This window comes from Mirounga leonina, unplaced genomic scaffold (assembly GCF_011800145.1).
Source record: "Mirounga leonina isolate KUSES-001 unplaced genomic scaffold, KU_Mleo_1.0 Mir_94, whole genome shotgun sequence".
Lineage (NCBI taxonomy): Eukaryota > Metazoa > Chordata > Mammalia > Carnivora > Phocidae > Mirounga > Mirounga leonina.
This window is the reverse complement of record NW_023270855.1, coordinates 18,469,426-18,488,568: the sequence shown is the minus strand read 5'-3', so window position 1 is coordinate 18,488,568 and position 19,143 is coordinate 18,469,426. Positions and strand designations below refer to the sequence as shown.

General features: G+C 36.4%; 1 protein-coding gene across 1 annotated transcript in view; it reads right to left on the bottom strand.

The window, feature by feature from the left end:
* The window catches only part of CNTN3 (contactin 3), a 213,598-nt gene that overhangs the window by 30,268 nt on the left and 164,187 nt on the right, over positions 1 to 19,143 (bottom strand). Inside the window, exons 11-15 of the mRNA XM_034997209.1 lie at positions 5,774 to 5,891; positions 4,782 to 4,940; positions 4,533 to 4,682; positions 3,009 to 3,079; positions 1,778 to 2,012 (exon numbers count right to left, since the gene is read on the bottom strand). Of these exons, the coding sequence (XP_034853100.1) occupies positions 1,778 to 2,012; positions 3,009 to 3,079; positions 4,533 to 4,682; positions 4,782 to 4,940; positions 5,774 to 5,891 (733 nt within the window). The remainder of the gene's footprint in view (positions 1 to 1,777; positions 2,013 to 3,008; positions 3,080 to 4,532; positions 4,683 to 4,781; positions 4,941 to 5,773; positions 5,892 to 19,143) is intronic.

The following is a 19,143-nucleotide window of genomic DNA, read 5'->3' as shown; positions in this document are numbered from 1 at the left end:
ATGGAGCAACTTCCAGCAGTTTACTGTTTTGAAGGAGTAGACAGACATGCACAGAACTTATTACACAACAAATATCCCTTTGTAACAAACAACTCTTAGCTTGAGGGGCTGACAGTGATTCTCCTCTCTCAGGGGCACAGCTCTGAGCAGGGATTTCACCTCTTCCAATATCCATTTCTGCATTAAATGATCCCTCTTCTGGGCCGTGCTGATTGGTAGTGAGGCAGAGTCTTGGGCCAAGGAAGGGCCTATTAGATTTTCTCTCCTGAGAATTCAAAACTTGGTTTGGAGAGATGAGGAGTACTTGAAGCCAGTCAATCCAGTCCTGGCACCCTAGAGAGGCAGATGGTTTCTGAGGTCCCAGAGCTTTTCTTATTAATGATCTTTATGAGGTATGCTGTTTAAATCTTCCTTTGATTCAGTAAGTCCTAGGATATTTCCAACAAATCCTTCACTTTTTCATAGATAAGTCGAATCTCTTTCTGATGTTTGGAACAGAAAGACCTTTACTTAACTCATCAGTGGTGGCAAGAATAGTTAATAGGAGGAGGAAAGTGCAGGGGGAGAGAGGGTAAAAGCCTGTGGTTGTCTCTCTCTCCAACCTCCAGCCCTCCCAGTCCCAGATGCACAGGGTAGGTGGTGTCTGAAAACTCCCTGGTTAACTGCCATCCTTCCTCAGACCCCTGCCCTTGTAATGAAAATCCTTGGCTACTCCTGGAAATGGAGTCTGGCTATGAATATAAAGGCTCTTTTTTTGCTAAGGTTTTTATGCCAGTTTGTTTTTCTCTCAGAACTCCGTAGAAAAGAAGAGGATAAGAATAGTGTCTGGGGTAATAAAAAATTGAGTTGTCTTATTATTTTAGACATGACAACTGTGGACGACTTTCTGAAATTTACTACAAGGTCTTAGGGTAGAGAAGACACTGTGAAATCACATTTCATGAGTTCAGAATGGTTAAGAGCCAAGGCTTTGGGTTAAAATACTTGCTTGGTAAGTCTGTATGGAGTTTGGCAATGTCTTTCATTAAACTTCCATTTTCTTATGTATAAATGGGCCATAATAATAGTACCCATATGCAATTTCTCCTTAGAAAATCCAAATGAGGTAAAGTCTGGCAATGGTAAGCATTCAATACATGTTAGCTCTTGTCATTCTTATTAAGTAGAACCCCATATGATAGCCAATATTCAGCTGCCTTTGTCCTTATAAAATGGCAATTTCATAGGATTCTCCTAGTAATCATATTTTCTAAAGAGATACCATAGTTGGGGCAGGTGTAAAAGAAAGGCAGAGAGATGGCATGGGTCCACAGTGGAGTATGTATGAATGTATGCTGGCTGGAACTGGTATATCACATCTTTAAGCTATACCTGGCACACCTCTCCATGTCATACTTCTGGCCTTTCTCTCCATTCTACTAACGTTCTATTCTCAGATCATAGGAAACACTATAAGAATTGAGATTAGGGCATTTCCAAGAGAATAGCTTAATCTTATCCCCAAAAGAAGAAGGCTGTGCTATGCCCTGCTTCACAAGCTGGAACTCAGAATGTACTCCTCATCCACAGATTGTAACCAAGTGTTACATCCTCTGGTTAGCTACTGAGTCTTGTACTTCAAGTTGGCATGGCTGGTGTTTATTACCTGGACTGTGAATCTGTGACTTCAGTCATTATAAGAAATTTATCTGAAATCACAAGCATTTCCAGATCAGTTTTGGAAACATTAGTGGCTTATTAGGTTGGAACAGATACACAATCCACATGGTCTCTATACCTTCTTCGGCAGAGAACACTGTTGTCACCGGGCTAAAGGGTCCTTCACCTTTGTTATTATATACACCCACTTTAACTTCATACAGTGAAAATGGCATGATGCTTTCATTCCTAAAGACATATCTTGGGGTATCAGGAGATGTGACCACTGTCTGGATCCAGTTGGTAACTCCAAGAGGGCGGAAGGCAACAACATAACCAAAACCTTCACCGTTCTGTAGTTCTTCGGGAACTGGCTACAAAGGAAAGACATATTAAATCACCCTTACACATGAGGGCAAGGCAAAAATAAATAGAGCTCTAATCCTTAGTGTTTTGCAAAACCCATCAAATAATAATCAATATAGTATTAAGAGGTTATATTAAAAAAGGAGAAAAACGGTCAGTGGCAAGTCACCTGCTTTTAAAGAGACATATGCCACTCTTTCATAGCGATCCAGATAACTAACTGAAATTATATAAAGTTATTCAGATTTTTTGAGCACCTGTAGCCCCTATCTGAGTTATATATCGTAAGGTATACTTTTAGTTGAATATACCTCATCTCTTGAGTCAAATAAAAATCATCTAATCCTTAATGTTGACTTTATGGAAAGAAATTACCCATTGATCTGATGATTAAGTACAAAGGAGTAAAACTATAAGAAAAAGAAAGTAAAAACAACGTATTAAGGTCAAAGCTGTATTTAGATCATGTCAAAAATTCCTACTGACACTCCATCATGATCTCTTAACTTTCTATTTTTCCAACAACATCTTCAAATAACACAGCCAATTCTCATGCTTTCTGACTTTAAATGTGTTAATTACAATTTTTTCTAATTACAACATAAAGCAAGAGCTGAGAGCGTGGCCAGGAAGCAAGCACCTGCTGGAATCAGTGGGTGTGCATCATCAGTGGGGTTACAGCCGCGTGGAAAGCTGTGAGGACAGCTTGAGAGCAACAGCCAGGACTTGACTCTCACCCCTATGTTTACCAGCCAAAGGACCCTGAGCAAATTATTTAATACTCTCTATGCCTTAGTGTTTTCATCTATAAAATGTTGCAAGAGTGAAATGGAAACAAAAACAAAAACAAAAACAAAAACAAAAAAACAGTGCTAGAAAAAATGATGAGCAGAGAGTGAGCTCCTAGCACTACTACCACCTCCAGTAACACTAGCGGCACCGCCCAGGAGGCCACGATGGGAAGAGCAAAGCCCGCAGCAGGAGGGTGCTGCCGAGACACTTACATCCCAAGTTATCACCAGCTCAGACCGGCTTCCACCTCCTCCACTGACTTCTGAAGGAGGCACTTCCGGAACTGTGTAGGTCAGACAGACAGAGATAAAACCCTATTTGCATTTGGTAACATTTATCTGAAAGAAGATTCAATGTTGCTTATTTCTAATATTTGAAGTAATTTGATCATTGGCACATTATACGTGTGTGTGTGTGTGTGTATCTGGATTACGTGAAACATGCATGCTATATATATACATATATATCTTTGATGAGCTCATCAAATAATTTATATTTGCATGAAATTACCATAGATTCACAATATCTCAAACAATAAGAAAAAATGACTCTCTATAGAGGTCAATACAACAAGGGAAAGTGATTCAGTGGGGATGATGGGAAATGAATCCAGCACGAATATTTCACTTGTGACTCTTCCACAGTAGAGATGTAACTGCTGTACCAACATTGGCTTTACCTAAAATAATGACCTAGACTCAATTCCTCAAATCTTGTTACGAGGTATTCTTTATAAACCTCACATGGGCATCAGATTCCTTGCTTATACTGAGAACTTTATGCTTAGTCATTTCTATGACACAATTAGAATAGAAGTCTTTGTTCCCAGCTGTATCCACCATATCTAGGAAGTGCTGAGCACACTCCATAAATATGTGCTGTATGAATAAATAAATGGACTACAAAGATTGGCATGGTTCCCCTATTTCTCACAATTCCTGCCATAAATATCACATGCATTGTCCTGAATAAAAAAGCATCATTAAAATTACTGAAATGTATTCCATGACTTCTGTTTTGGCTCAGTTCTTAAAGTGACATACTAGCTATACTTCAAACATCATTTTATTTAATATTAATTAATCTTATGGATTCCGAAAAGGAAAGCCTATAGATCCTCTCAGATGCCTCAGTAATGTGACATTATGTCCACTTCCTAAGTTTCAGTTTCAATGTTAGGATATTTTTAGAATTGTAAAAACAGTCTTGAAGGTAATATTAATAGTTGCCTGAAACATAAAATTTTAACAATGATTCTCTCTTAATCTAATAGTTGAGGGGTCAAAATATTCCTAATCATCAGTCGCTTGAGCTCATTCATGGAGCTTGGTGGTGAAATGAGATTTCCTAGCAGCAGAACTCCCAAATGTCATTATCTTACCAATTTGTCATTGCTTGTTATAAATGAAAACAGCACTTCCCCTGTTAACAGGGTGACTATGTCAGATAGTAATTATAACCTTAAGTGACAAAAACATATTCACTCAACATGCACTAATGAACGCTGATGATGGACTGAACTTCTGGAAATGTCGCATTACATCAGAATCACTTACACGATTGTCTTTTGACAAATGCCATATGGCCAGTTCTGCCATTAGGTAGGTCAGAAAATTGCAACAATGGATTATTGAGGTTAATCCGCTGTTGGCCTGGAGACCAAGGCCGAGAGAAATGAAAGTACACACCCAGGGAAACCTACTAACCCATTTTACTCAGAAAACAAAAACACTAACCTGCCTCTTCAGTTCTTACTTTTTCTGAGGGTAAACTGGGTTCTCCACCTCCGATTTTGTTACTGGCTACAACCCGAAATTCGTATTCCACCCATGGATTTAACTCGACTACAGTAGCTGTGTGTGTTTTCCCATCAATGACCTCAGGCACTAAAAAGGAATATATCAGAGAAGTAACAGTCTGCAGGTCTTAGCACTGACTTAAAATCCATTTATATGTACCGATGGCATTTGACTCTCCCCCTTTACCTGTTGTGGCAGTCTGCCAACCCACGGAGAAAGGTGTCCTCGCCTGGACAGAATAGGATATAACTGGGCTATGGTTATCTGTACCTTCTTTCCAAGAGAGTTGGGCTGTGGTATCTGTAATTTCATCCACCTTCACATTTTCTGGTGGTCCAGGTGAACCTAAGGAAGGCAAAAATGCAAACGGTGGGCAGCAATTCCATAAATATCACCTTCTACCCAAGTGAAGAATGTCACATGATTACTGTAATACTGACAACTGATCCTAATTTCAAAAAAATTTAGGGAAAAAGGGCATTTCCCTAGCAATAAAACGACTACATTTTCTTTTTGACATTTCTGCTGTTAGATATTCAATCTGGATGAGAGTCAGTAATTTCAAAATCATAGTATTTTAGGGTTGCAAATGATGCCCACTTTTTGAGGATTTCTGCACCCTTCCAAATACAACATCGTTTAGTTTTGGCATGATGCCTTTTCCTTTAATCTACTGGTACCACTCTGTAGTTCCCAGTTTGCTTTCTAGAACTGTTTTAGTCTATCACGCCCTCTGGTCATTTTTTAGCTCAGTAGCAAATCAGTACCTTGGACAGTGACTCAGATTGGCAAATTCTCTCAGGCATTCTGGATGATCCTGGTTTTTTGGAAGTTGTCATACACACACTATCACTATTCTCTTTCATATTAAACACTATCGCTGCATTAATGACATGCTCAAAAACACATGAGCTTGGCAGCAGCTGTGAAATACTTATTACAGTGAGAGCTATTTGAAGGGCAGAGTTGAGATATTTATTTTGTTGAATCAGCTCCCATTCTTATCATCATAGTCTCTGGTCTGTTTGGAGGGGGGGATCAAATCAATAACATAACTCACATGCTCATATGAGGCCTGACGGTTTTTCTTCCAGTAAGGAATGATCAGTGAAGATGTAAGATTATTAAAAAACAAAAACCAAAACAAAACAAAAAACCACTGAGGCATTAATGTCTACCTCTTACGATGAGGTCGGCAGCAGATGAAACACTGTCCACCCCTGTCTGCACCATACACACATATTTTCCACTGTGTTTCAGCTGAATGTTTCTGATCATTAAATCGCCAGATGAACTCTGTTGGAAAAAACAGGTAATGAGAACACTGTCATTTTGAAAAAGGAAGAATATTGAAGGCTTGTAGCCAACACCATTGGGATGAAACCCATATTTAGAGAGACCAAGGAGGTTCACGACTGTAGATTGCTACAGTGGAATGTATGGAAATAAAAACAAGTTAAAAACCATACGTGGTAGCACACATAGATTGCTGCAGCTAAATGAATGACAAGCTTTCCCCTGGGCATTTATGGCTTCAAAAATAAATAAGGGCAGAGCTTATGGTCTCAGAGTCTATTTACTTCCACTAGGGTGACACTTCTTTTTATATCCACTGCTCAGCACTGGCTCAACTCTTCTCTCTGGTACCAAGCTGTACGCAATTATCTGCCTGAGAAGAGGAGGGAAGCATTTAGGTATCTGGTGGGAGTTAAATATACAGGACAAGAGGATTACCATGGTTGAAACACTTTTCTGAACACATTGGTGCTTAAAAAGTCTAAAGCTGTTTAATTCTTTCAGTGCAGAATTTAGGAACAGTCAGTATGAACCCCTCAATAAGAAGAAATTACAACACTTTAAACCCTAAAAATAACAGCTGTCCATAAAGACAATTGCTGGCATCCTCTATCATCAATTAATGGAGCAAATGTATTTCTAAAAGCTCAACTTCAAATGGTCCACATTTTAAAAGAATATAAAATCATGTTCATAAAATTATTTACTGCAGGCCAGTTCCATGCATTAGTAAAAATATGGATGAAAATAAAATGATTTGGAAAGCAAAGCTCTTTGAAAATGATCACTGACTGAAACATCTCTAAATGGTACACAAGAGGAAGCAACAGTGTTTATCTTATTAATTAAAAGGATAGTTTTATTCTTGGGTTTTCCTAGTATTTTTTGAAAGATGGATTCTACTATCTGGCTTTTAGGTAATTTCCTAAGATCTCCTACAGGGTAATTCCTTAAATATTGCTTCCTAGGCTTTGGATTCTGAATGGGCTATATATTCTCTGTTGGTCAGATTGTGTGTATTTGCCTGAATGTCTTGAGTACTGGGAGAAAGCAGATGGGAGGTGATTGATGGCTGTAATTAAATGATAATCCAAAAACTGTTAAGTTTGCACATTTTACTTTCATCAAGTTGAACTTTTTTCTTTCCCTCCCTCTCTTTTCTCCTCAGGGTTATTTAGGAATTTATCCCCAGGACAAAACTTTCAATGCTTGCTGACCTTTAGAAACTCTTCCGGTTTTATGAGTTCCATATACTCACAGGAGGCTGATTATCATTTCTATAGAAATCTCTTATTTTCAGGGAAGTAAGAACTGTTACTATTAAATTCCATCAAGGCATTGGGTGAGTTATTATTCTTCCCTAGGTTTATTTGCTTATTTTGAAAGCAGTTCGGTAAAAGAAAATTGGAACTGGACTTTCTTTATGTCCTTAGACACATAAATACATCTTTTAGGCACATTGGCTGGTTATGTTTGTTGAAAGAATAAGGAAGAGACAGATACTGGATGTGTTCTTTCTTTTCACTTATGGTATGGGTAGGTGAAGAGCGGAAAAAACTTAGCTCGTATCAAAACCAAACCACCTTCCTGAAGAAATGTAGTTAGGCTCACCATCAGGAGAAATATAATTTTTAATTATCTATCTACAATGTAGAGTGGAAGAAGGAAGCAATTAAGTAAGACATGTAGACAGTAGGAACCACTGATTTTTTTTCAGCACTAACATGAAGTTGAGTAGATTAATACATAAATGGAAAATAAAATTTAGCAAAATTTAGAAAGAATGCTCTCTTTAATTTCTGTCTCTTTCAATAAAGCATATTTGTATTGTTCCTCTTCAAATGCTTCTTCTTTCTTACTGTATCTATTCTTTTAATGGATCAGTATACAGAGTTAAGATTCACCTTAACAAAAGTTCATTGAGTGCTTGCCATGTTAGGTTCACTCCAGGATAGAGAAGTATCTAATATATGGTCTCTGCCCTCTAGAATGTAAGTAAACCCAAGTCAGGGTAACAGATATATACATGTGAAGCAACTTATTTTTTATAAGTTTAGAAAGCTTATTTAATGAAGGTTAAATAAATTTGCATGGCACAGACCATTTGTAGATAACTTCAGAATAAATGAGACAATTTTAAGTCCTGCTGAGGATGTGGAGCAACTGGAACTTGTTATACTAACAGGAGTATAGATTAGTAGGACCATTCTGGAAAACTACTTAGAAGTATCCACTAAGGCAGGACATATGCATAATCTATGACCCAGCAATTCCATTCCTAATTATACACCCTACAGAGATGTATGTATATGCTCACCAAAGACATTTACAAGAGTATTTGTAGAACCGCTACCCATAATAGCTAAAAAAGAGAAACAAGCTAATCACCGTCACAACGAAGTAGATGAATTACTGGAACACTCATTTAAGGAAATATTATTAGACCATGCAAATGAGCTAACAGTAACTATAGGTCAACATGGCTGCCTCAAATTCAAAGACATAAACTGGATAGCAAAGAGCACATTACAGTAATCTATTGTATCACAAGCATGGATTATAGTTGCCTTTCAAAGGATGGGTAGTACTATGATGAAGCACCATGAGGACTTCTGGGATAAAGGTCATGTTGTTTCCTGATTTTGGTGCTGGATACTTGAGTGTGTTCAATTTGTAAATATTCATTGAGTCATACACTTATGATCTGTGCAACTTTTGGGTAGAATATAATGGTTCTTAAAATTCAATTATTATTACATACAGCTATCTGTTTAAATGTTCCACATTAAATAGGACCACAAGCTGGTATTATAATCAAATAACATGATTATAGTTCTAAACTCCAAATTCTTTCACATGAATGAAACATTTACTACTAATAATTTAAGTAATTATGCTATTAATTAGAATATCCTATTTCTTATCAAGATGTAACTGAATATTTCAGACATTAAAAAAAAAGATAAAAAAGGAAAGGAATTCCCAAGGAACGTTTCACTTATATCAAACCAGTTCCCGTCCCCATCAATTTTTCATTGTTAACGGTTACAGTATAGTTAATTGCTGATTAACTGTGATAAAGGCGAGAGAAGAGGGGTATCAGAAAAACACAAGTAAAATTAGTATACTATAACTCAATAAAGCTGAAAAAATTTGTCAAAATGTGGTAAAGCAGTAATCAATAGATTATTTCTCAACAGGTTTATCAATAAAATTGCATCCATTATTTATATTTAATTCAAATAAAACATTTTTAGGAACACTATTAATTCTTCGAATAACAAATAGGTTGTAGTTTGTTATCTATTAATTCAATTTGTTAGTATTTCTTTGTATTGTTTTCCTAAACTCTCTTCCTCCCCCCCACCCCCTTCCTTCAAATACAGGGGATCAGAACTGGGCAGAGGTAGAGTCAAAGCATTTTTTTTTTTTTTGACATCTCTCATCCCTATTTACCTTAAACTCTCCCTCTCAAAGGACAACAGTGCAATTTCCAGTCTTTCCCTTTTCAATGCCGCTGATCAGAGATTTACTCAGAAATGGAGATTTTAGTAGTGGGACAGGCCTATTCTAATGGCTTACACAGGAGTTTAAGAAGCAGGAGACATTTCCCTAAGCTACATGAATTTCAGATCTTTCTGAAATGCCCTATCTTTTAAAAAATAAGATAATTCATTCAAAACTATCTATTAAGCATCCACCTGTACTTTAGTCTCTCGGGATACAATGGTGAAAAAAACAACAGTCCACATGTTCATAGAGTTTACAGTCAAAAGACAGTCACTAATCATATGACTACAACAAATCAATGTAAAATTATAATGTAATAATGCAAGCTTAAAGTACATAGAGGAATCTATGATTTTCTGGAGTTTTGGTGAATTGATAGGTGAGCTGAGATTTGCAACATGAATACAAGCTATCTAAAAAAAGAGGGTTATAAAAATGGTTTATATTAGGGCACTTAAACATACAAAGACCCTAAGGCAGGTGAGAACATAGTCTATTTGGGAGTATGAGGGGAGAGAGGATATCAAGCGTATAGTTAATCCACAAATTGCTCATTTGTCCCCAGAAAACTTAAACTTCATTGCAGATCATTTCAGGTTCATATTTACACCTTGATGACAATAAAATTTTGAGTTTTTTCTACTTAAAAAGTTTTTAAATCTTCGCTAGATTTACTTGATCATCCAATTATTTGTTCATCTAATCATATAGATGTCTCCTAGAAAAAAACTCCATTTCCAGAACATGTTACAGGTATAAACAGTAAATGGATTTATAAGCCAAATCATCTTTGAAATAAATGCTAAGGGAAAATTCAGTGTGCATGTAATGAAATAGAAGAGTGTATTAACTTTTTCCCTATATTTTCTTAGATGATGCTGCTAATAGAATTTCTGATGTAATTTAAAAACCGCTCTGCCCTGAAAAAAAAAAACCCAAAAACAACTAAACAGTACATGATGTGGTAACCCATGCCAGGTGAAAATAAATAAGCAGATAGATCATTAATAATTATAGGTAGGCTGAAAGTACACTGTGCTATCTACCATATGCTAAAAATCAAGGGATAAAATAAACCTTAGAACTCAGGAAACCTCTTGAACGGTGCAAATGTAGCATAAACTTGCAGTATAACAAATTATCAGCAAAAACGAATTCCCTAGTAAGCACTCTCAATGTAAATGCTGCTGCTAGGCTGCCAAGAAGCATAATTTTCCAGTTTAAGGGGGGAAAAAAGCCTTTGATGGCTATTTGGAAGGTGAGGTTGAATAGGTGGTCCTCCTCCTTTTTGTCACTTTACACAGCCTGTTACTGCATGGATTCCAATATTAATCATTCATCCCATTGCTGGGTTGCCTTCCAAATCCTGACACGGCATGTAAATCATACGTAGGTGCCTTGAAAACAGTCAAACCTGCTGGTACCTGCTGGTACCTTCTGGAACCTGGGTGGTGTTTTCCTCCGTGAAGGTCCCTGAAGGAATTGCTGGTAGACATGTATTTCTGACCAACCAAATTAAAACTTGCCCCCCACCAACCCAAAACAGCTGCAGCAAGGTCACTATCCATTACAAATGCACACTGTTCATATAAGGAATAGGAATAATTAGCAGCCACGGAAACATGGAAAAAAGGTCCTAATACTAAACAGTCCTAGTTTTGTTGACTGACTAACAGCTTCATCTGAAATTGTCCAAAGCTTGCTTGTCTGAATGGGTGATATTTAAAGGCAGGTAATATGGAGTCTGTTAATATCAAAATTTGCTCAATATTCTTTGATACCAATAAACTGGAATAAGTGCTCCATTACTGGATTGAGAGCCCCAGCTTGATCCATCAGAACTATTTTTGGAAGAGTGACACATAGAAAATGATAAAAAACTCAGTCAAAGGCACCTCAGGCATATTTCAGGTTGTGTCCAATACCCGTTTGCTGTAAAGGGATCAGCTTTTCTATTGCAACATCAAGTTCATTATTAACAACATGGGACATTTTTTTTTCTGGGTGGTGGTGTGTTGATGGAGTACCTAACTAAGCATTTGTAGCATCAGGATGCCTTGTCTTTGTTCTCACAGTAATTTTAACTCAGTGTTTTCTAGTGACTTCATTCACTAGAGTTATACCTCCACAGTTGTGTTTTGCCGTATCTTAGTACAAAGGCTCTTTACTTATTTTTTTCTTAAAATTATAAACTTTCTTAGACTTCTATTTATCTGGAAATTGATATGGAAAATGTATGTCTTCATCTTAAATGGAAAACCGCTGACCAAAATAATAGTTACCTGCCAAAATGAAAACAACGAGTAGAAAACAGTGCAAAGGAACACTGTCCAAAATAATGTAAATGGACATTAGCTGGACAAGTTCAAAGTCTCTGAGACTGAGACCTTTGCTCTCTTAGTTAAAAGGGGAGATTAGTTACTATTAGAGAACCATTAGTGACAAACCGAACATCATATTGAACCATTCTCCTTGATTTAACCTAAATGATTGAAACAAAACTAAAAATAGAATAGATCTCTCATTCTACCTTATTTAGTATTGCCTATGGGTAGGTGGTCTGTGCTTTGCAAAACATGGGGCTACCCAGTTCACTACACCCAGCAGTTCTCAGTGTTGGCTGGACAATAAATTCACATGAAGAGTCTTAAAAAAAATACCGGAAATGCCTAGGCCACATCCCAGAACAATTAAATCAGAATGGACTAGGGAATGGAGACACTCTACCTGATTCTAAGGAGTAGTCAGGGTCAACAACTGTGATACCTCCTGAGATAGTCCATTCTTCATCTTTACTTGTTTTATAAATGAAAGGCTCTAAATAATCACTCACATCTTTTCCTAATTCTAAAATTCTGCAACTAGTAACTGCATAAGAAAATCATTAAGTTAGGCTGTTTACTGATGGGCTCATAAGCTGAGAAGAGCAATCCTATACATATTTTAATCATACAGTACAGGTGAGAAAGCCAGTATTTGAAACAGGTACTGCAGGTCAATCACAAAGCACATTTCCGTGTAATTAGACTGCCTTGGTATGTTCACCATAATTAAAAAACAAAAAACAAAAAACAAAACCCAACAGACACTGAGATAATACAACATGCTGATAAATTTCTATAGATTCATATAGAAACTTACTGTTCGTCAACATGAATTACTCTAGGATTTCTCTGGATTTACGGGAAAATTCTGACACAGAATGAAAGTATTTCAAGTCATGAGAGACTATCCTGAGTAACAATTTAACTCATGGATCAGATCTCTCTCTCTTTTTAAATCCTTATATTACAAGCTTAAAATTTAGTAAGAGGAGATTTGTCCCTTATAGAATGAAAAGACTAGTATATAAGAATAGGAGTCCACTCACACACAGGAATAAAAAGTCATTGTTTCATGGAAACTTGACCAAGCTGTGCCAAATGTCTTATGTTTACTTGTAGTTCCAATTACTATTGCTATGTAATAAACTACCCAAAAGTTAGTGGCTCAAAATAACAATGATCATTTATTCTACTCTGGATTGTGTGATTTGAGCAGAGATCAGCGTGGAAAGTTCATCTCTGTTATAAATCTCATCAGGTGGGGTGGCTGACAGGGGACTGGAAAGCCCATTTACGTGACTGGTAAGTTGAGGTGGGCTGCTGGCTGGGAATTCAGCCATACCTGTGGGCTGGGGACTTCAGTTCCTCTTGAGGTAGAACTCTCCACAGTGTGCTTAGGCTTCCTCATATTATGGTGGCTGGATTCCAAGAGAAATTGTGCTGATGGAACAAGGTAGAAATGCATGCATTTTTACGAACTAGCCTTAGCAATCACATAGCATCACTCCTGCTGTTTTTTATTGCTCAAGGCAGTCATAAAGGACTAGGTTTCAAGGTGGGAGGCATAGATTTCACCACTCAGTGAGGAGGAGTATCAAAGTCATTCTGAAAGAAGAGCATGTTGAAGAGGGATGTTGTTATAGCTATCTTTGCAAACACGGTTGGCTACACTCCTCCAGAAATCTCTGTACCTACAATACTGCCTCTTTTTTGGGCAGCTGACCTATATGCATTATATATAAAATGGTTCCTTCAAACTCTGCCTTTTCCTTGGGTTCCTCCCATCAGGAGATCTGAGGGAAAGAGAACAATGAGTTTGGGGTATTTGTTCACTAAAATTTATTCTTGCAAGGTTGTTTTGAGTGGCTATAACCAGGACCCCAAATAGGTTAAAAACAACAACAACAACAACAACAACAACAACAACCCTTGCCTGGACACCCTTCCTTTCATGTCAGTAGCCTCTATGAGTCAGAAAAAGGACTCCTAAGCAGTCAGAGAGAATAAAATTATACTTTCTTCCAGAAGAAGTGCTCTGAAAGAAATCTCACTGTGTTTATTACAATAGCAGACCAAAGTATTCCTGATACTTCAGAAGTGTAGGTTTTCATCTCAAAGTCTTACTGAAGAAGATTAAGAAAAAAGACTAGGTTTAATGTCAAATATGACTATTGTTAGACTATTTTTTCTGTAAAGAGTATGATCTAAAATTTTAGAGTCAGTATAAGAAAAACTGTAAAAAATCAGAGTGTTTACTGTAATTAAAAATAATACCTAAAATTTCTGATTTTTGTCTAAAAATTTAAACTGCCTCAAAGGAACCATTTATTCTTTACTTTCTTATTTAGGTTCAGATCAATTAAATGGTATAATTAAATATTATGTCTTACAAAACAGAATGATTTTCTTTCTGAAATTGACATAAAATCTAAGCCAACATGAACAATTACAACTCAATAATAAAAAGGCAAATTACCCAATTAAAAATGGACCAGTCACCCTGACTTCTGGTTTTCAGGCAGTGTATGAGCAGTTTAACGTTACAGTCTGTTTTAAAAGCAAGTAAAAAGTTGACTGAAAAATCAACAACTCATCTTAGATCTGGCATGAAATGAGATCAAGGAGAAAATCACTGCCTCCCAAACTGGAAAAAAACAACAGGTAAATACAGAGAATCCTAATTTACTGGAGTAGAAACCTACGAATGAGCAGAAACTTGCTCAGGAGCCAGTAGTGGGGGTAGAGAAACCTGAGCTGTAATTGATGAATTGCTGGAGGGTCAGTGTGGACAAGCCTGAGAGCTATGACTCCAGGGAACCCAATCGCAGGGGGTTCCCCACACTTCTGTGAGTTGTTCCTCCAGTAGCTCTTCAAGGTCCTCACAGTGAATACTGGAGAAAAATCCCCCCCCGTGTTTCTGGCAGGGGAAGAGATCAGGAACCATTTACTATGTTGAAATAAGCCAAAGCATTCTGTTCTTAACAAGGCTTGCTTTCAGGAGAAACTATTTTACCAGAGCCTAACCTGCTGGGGTTTCTATCAGAGACAAATACCTCTTCTGGGGGGATAGAAATACCCAAATCCAGCTCCCTCTCGCTTTCAACATGGGGAACAGAAACAGACAACTTCAAGCCCTCTGGACATCTCATCAAATGGGGGAGGGGAAGAAACCCAGGTGAAGTTCACAGTCCAGGAGAACAGGCTCACCAAAAGAATGAAACCTAATCAGGATTATGGAATGCTTTCCCTCCCCCCATACCTTACACTACATTAGTAGTGGCCAATTTACTGCTGTTCTTTTCTCCTAGTGCACCATCTGCCTTTCAACAAAAAATGACAAGGCACATCAAAAGGCAAAAAAACACAGTTTGAAGAGACATAATAAGCATCAGAATAGGCACCAATTATGGCAGGAATGTTGGAACTGTCAGACCAAGAATTCAAAAGAACTACAATTAATATGCTAAGGGATTTAATGGAAAAAGCAAGCAATATGCAAAATAGATGGACAATGAAAACAGAGAAAGGGAAATTCTAAGAAACAATAAAAAAGAAATGCTAGAGATAAAAAACACTGTGACAAATGAAAAATGGTTTTGATGGGATCATTAATAGACTAGACATGGTTGAGAACACAATCTCTGAGCTTGAGGATATGAAAATCAAAGATTCTAATACTGAAAATAAAGGAGAAAAAGGCTGAAAAAAATAGTAAAATATTCCAGAACTGTAGGATAACTACAAAAGGCATAATGTACACTTAATGGGGATATCAGAAGGAAAAAAGAAGAGAAAGGGAAAAGAAGTCATATTTGAAGCAAAAATGACTTAGAATTTCCCCAAATTAATGTTAGATACCAAACCACAGATCCAATAGCTCACAGATAATCAAGCAGGATAAATGCTATAAAAATTACACATAGGCATATTCAAACCTCAAAAGAAATCAAAGAGAATCTTGAAAGAAGCCCAAGAAAAAAACACTTTACCTATAGAGGAAGGAAAATAAGAGTTACATCCAATGTCTCCTCAGAAACGAAGCAAGCAAGAAAACATATGGAATGAAATATTTAGTGTTGAGAGAAGAAACCCACCAACGTAGAATTCAGTACCCTGAAAAGTAAAAGGAAAAATATACACTTTCTCAGGCAATAAAAAATATTAAGGAAATTTGTTGCCAGTAACCTGCCTTACAAGACATGTTAAAAGAAGTCCTGCATAGGGAAGGAAAATGATAGAGGTGAGGAACTTAGATTTTCATGAAGAAAGGAAGAGCATCAGAGAATAAATAAGTAAATGTGAAATAAAAACTTTTATTCTGCTTATTCTTAATAGACCAACAGTTAACAGTTTGTTCAAAATACTGTCATCAAAGCAAATTTGATTTTACATATACATTTAGATATATGTATACATGAAATGAAAGACAGAAATGATAGAAGGGATAGGAGGAAAGAATTAGGAATATTTTGTTATTATAAGGTACCTGCACTACCAGTGAAGCTGTACACAGTTATTTGAAAGTTGAACTGGATTGGTTGTAAATACATATTGCACTCTAGGATAGCTACTTAAAAGATAGTATAATTGTATATACTAAGAAGGGAGAGAGAGTGGAGTCATATAAAATGCTCAATTAAAATAACAAAAGGCAGAGAAAATGTGGAAGGTAAAAACAGAAACAAAGAACAAGGGCAACAAATAGAAAGCAGAAGAAATATGATAGATATTAATCCAACTATATTAATAATCTCTTTAAATGTCAATGGTCTAAATATACCAAGTAAAAGATGGAGATTGTCAGAGTGAATTAAAAAACAAGAACCAACTTAATCTTGTCTGTAAGAAACCCACTTAAATATAAAGACATATATAGATTCAAAGTAAATGGGTGGAAAAAAAATATACCATGCTAACACTAATAATAAAAAGAGTGGGAGTAGCTATATAAATTTTTTTAAGATTTATTTATTTGAGAGAGAGAGAGAGAAAGAACATGAGTGGGGGAAGGAGCAGAGGGAAATGAGGAGAGGGAATCCTCAAGCAGACTCCCCGCTGAGTGGGATTCCAGGACCCCAAGATCATGACCTGAGCTGAAATCAAGAGATGGCTGCTTAACTGACTGAGCTGCCTAGGCACCGTGGGAGCAGCTATATTAATTTCAAACAGAGTTGACTTTAAAATAAGAAAAGTTACCAAAGACAAAGAAAGGCATTACCTAATGATAAAGTGGCCAATATTCCAAGACATAACAACGATTAATGTATATATACCTAACAACAAGGAACCAGAATACATAAAGGAAAAAACAGATAAAATTTTAAGGAGAAATAGATGAATCTGCTATTATAGCTGAAGAACTTAAAACCCATCTATCAAAATGGACAGATCCAGTAAGTATAAATACAGTAAGAACATAGTTGAACTGAATAGCACTATCAATCAACTGGATACAATTGATATCTATAGACTCCTTCATTCAACAACAGCAGATTATACATTCTATTCAAGCTCACATAAAACATTTACCAAGAAAGACCACACTATGGGCCATAAAATACACCTTAACAAATCTGAAGGGAAAGATATCCTACAATGTCTGCTCTCAGACCACAATGGAATTAAACTAGAAATTGGTACAGAAAGATAGATGAAGATAGCTGGAAAATCCCCAAATACTTGATATTAAACAGCATACTTCTACATAACACATAGGTCAAAGAAAACATCTCATGAGAAACTTAGAAATATTTTGAACTAAATATAAATGAAAATACAGTTTATCAAAATTTGTGGGATATAGAGACAGCAATGCTTAGAGGGAAATTTCCAGCACTGAATGCATGTATTAGAAAGGAAGAAAGATATAAAATCAAAATCTAAGTTTCCATCTTAAGGAACTATTTAAAAAAGAGAGACAAATCAAAAGTAAGCAGATGAAATGAGATAATAAGATTAGAAATCAATGAAATTTGAAAAAGGAAATCAATAGAGAAAAATCAATGAAACCAGAAACGGATTTTTTGAAAAGATCAATAAAATTGATCAACCTCTGGTCACACTAATTAAGAAAAGAAAGATAAAACACAAATTACAAAATGAAAGGAGAGGTACCACTATGGATTCTATAACATTAAAGGGCTAGCAAAGGGATACCATGAATAATTCTGTGTCCACCAATATGATTACCTAGGTGAAATGGGCCAAATCTCTGAAAGTCATATTCTGCCAAAACACATATAAGAAGAACTATACTATTAAAGAAATTTAATTAATAATTAATAATTCTCCCAAATAGAAAGTAAAAGACCCAGATGGGTTCACTGGCAAATTCTACCAAACATTTAAGGAAGAAATTATACCAATAAAAGCTAAGGGAGGGTGCCTGGGTGGCTCAGTCGTTAAGCGTCTGCCTTCCGCTCAGGTCATGATCCCAGGGTCCTGGGATGGAGCCCCACATCGGGCTCTCTGCTCAGCGGGAAACCTGCTTCTCCCTCTCCCACTCCCCCTGCTTGTGTTCGCTCTCGCTGTGTCTCTCTCTGTCAAATAAATAAATAAAATATTAAAAAAAAAAAAAAGCTAAGGGAATATGTCCCAGCTCATTTCATGAGGCCAGCATTACCCTAATTATACTGAAATCAGATGAAGACATTGCAAGAAAAGAAAACTATAGACTAGTATCTCTCTTGAACATAGACATAAAAATCTACAACAAAGTATTAGCAAATCAATTCCAATAATGTATAAAAATTTATACAACACAACCAAGTGGGGTTTATCCCAGTTATGTAGGGCTGGTTCAATATTTGAAAATCATTTAATGTAATCCATTATATGAAAAATCTAATAAAGAAAAATCTTTGGAAAAATGTCTATTCATGTCTTCTGCCCATTTTTAATTGGGTTATTCACTTTTTGGGTGTTGAGTTTTATAAGTTCTTTATATATTTTGGAATCTAAGCTTTTATTGGATATGTCTTTTGCAAATATCTTCTCCCATCCCATAAGTTGCCTTTTAATTTTGCTGACTTTTTTCCTTTGCTGTGCAGAAGTTTTTTATTAGAGAACAAATTAATGGTTACCAGAAGGGAGGATGATGGAGGGATGGGTTAGATAGGTGACAGGGATTAAGGAGGGCACTTGTGATGAGAACTGGATGATGTATGGAAGTGTTGAATCACTATATTGTACACCTGAAACTAATGTTAACTAGCTGGAATTTAAATAAAAACTTAAAAAAAAAAAAAAAAAGAAGGACCATAACATCACTTTTGCCATATTCAACTGGTGACACAAACCAGCTTTGGTACAGTAGGGAAAAAAAAAAAAAATCACATGATCATATCAATAGATGCAGAAAAAGCATTTGACAGAAAGAAAGAAAGAAAGAAAGAAAGAAAGAAAGAAAGAAAGAAAGA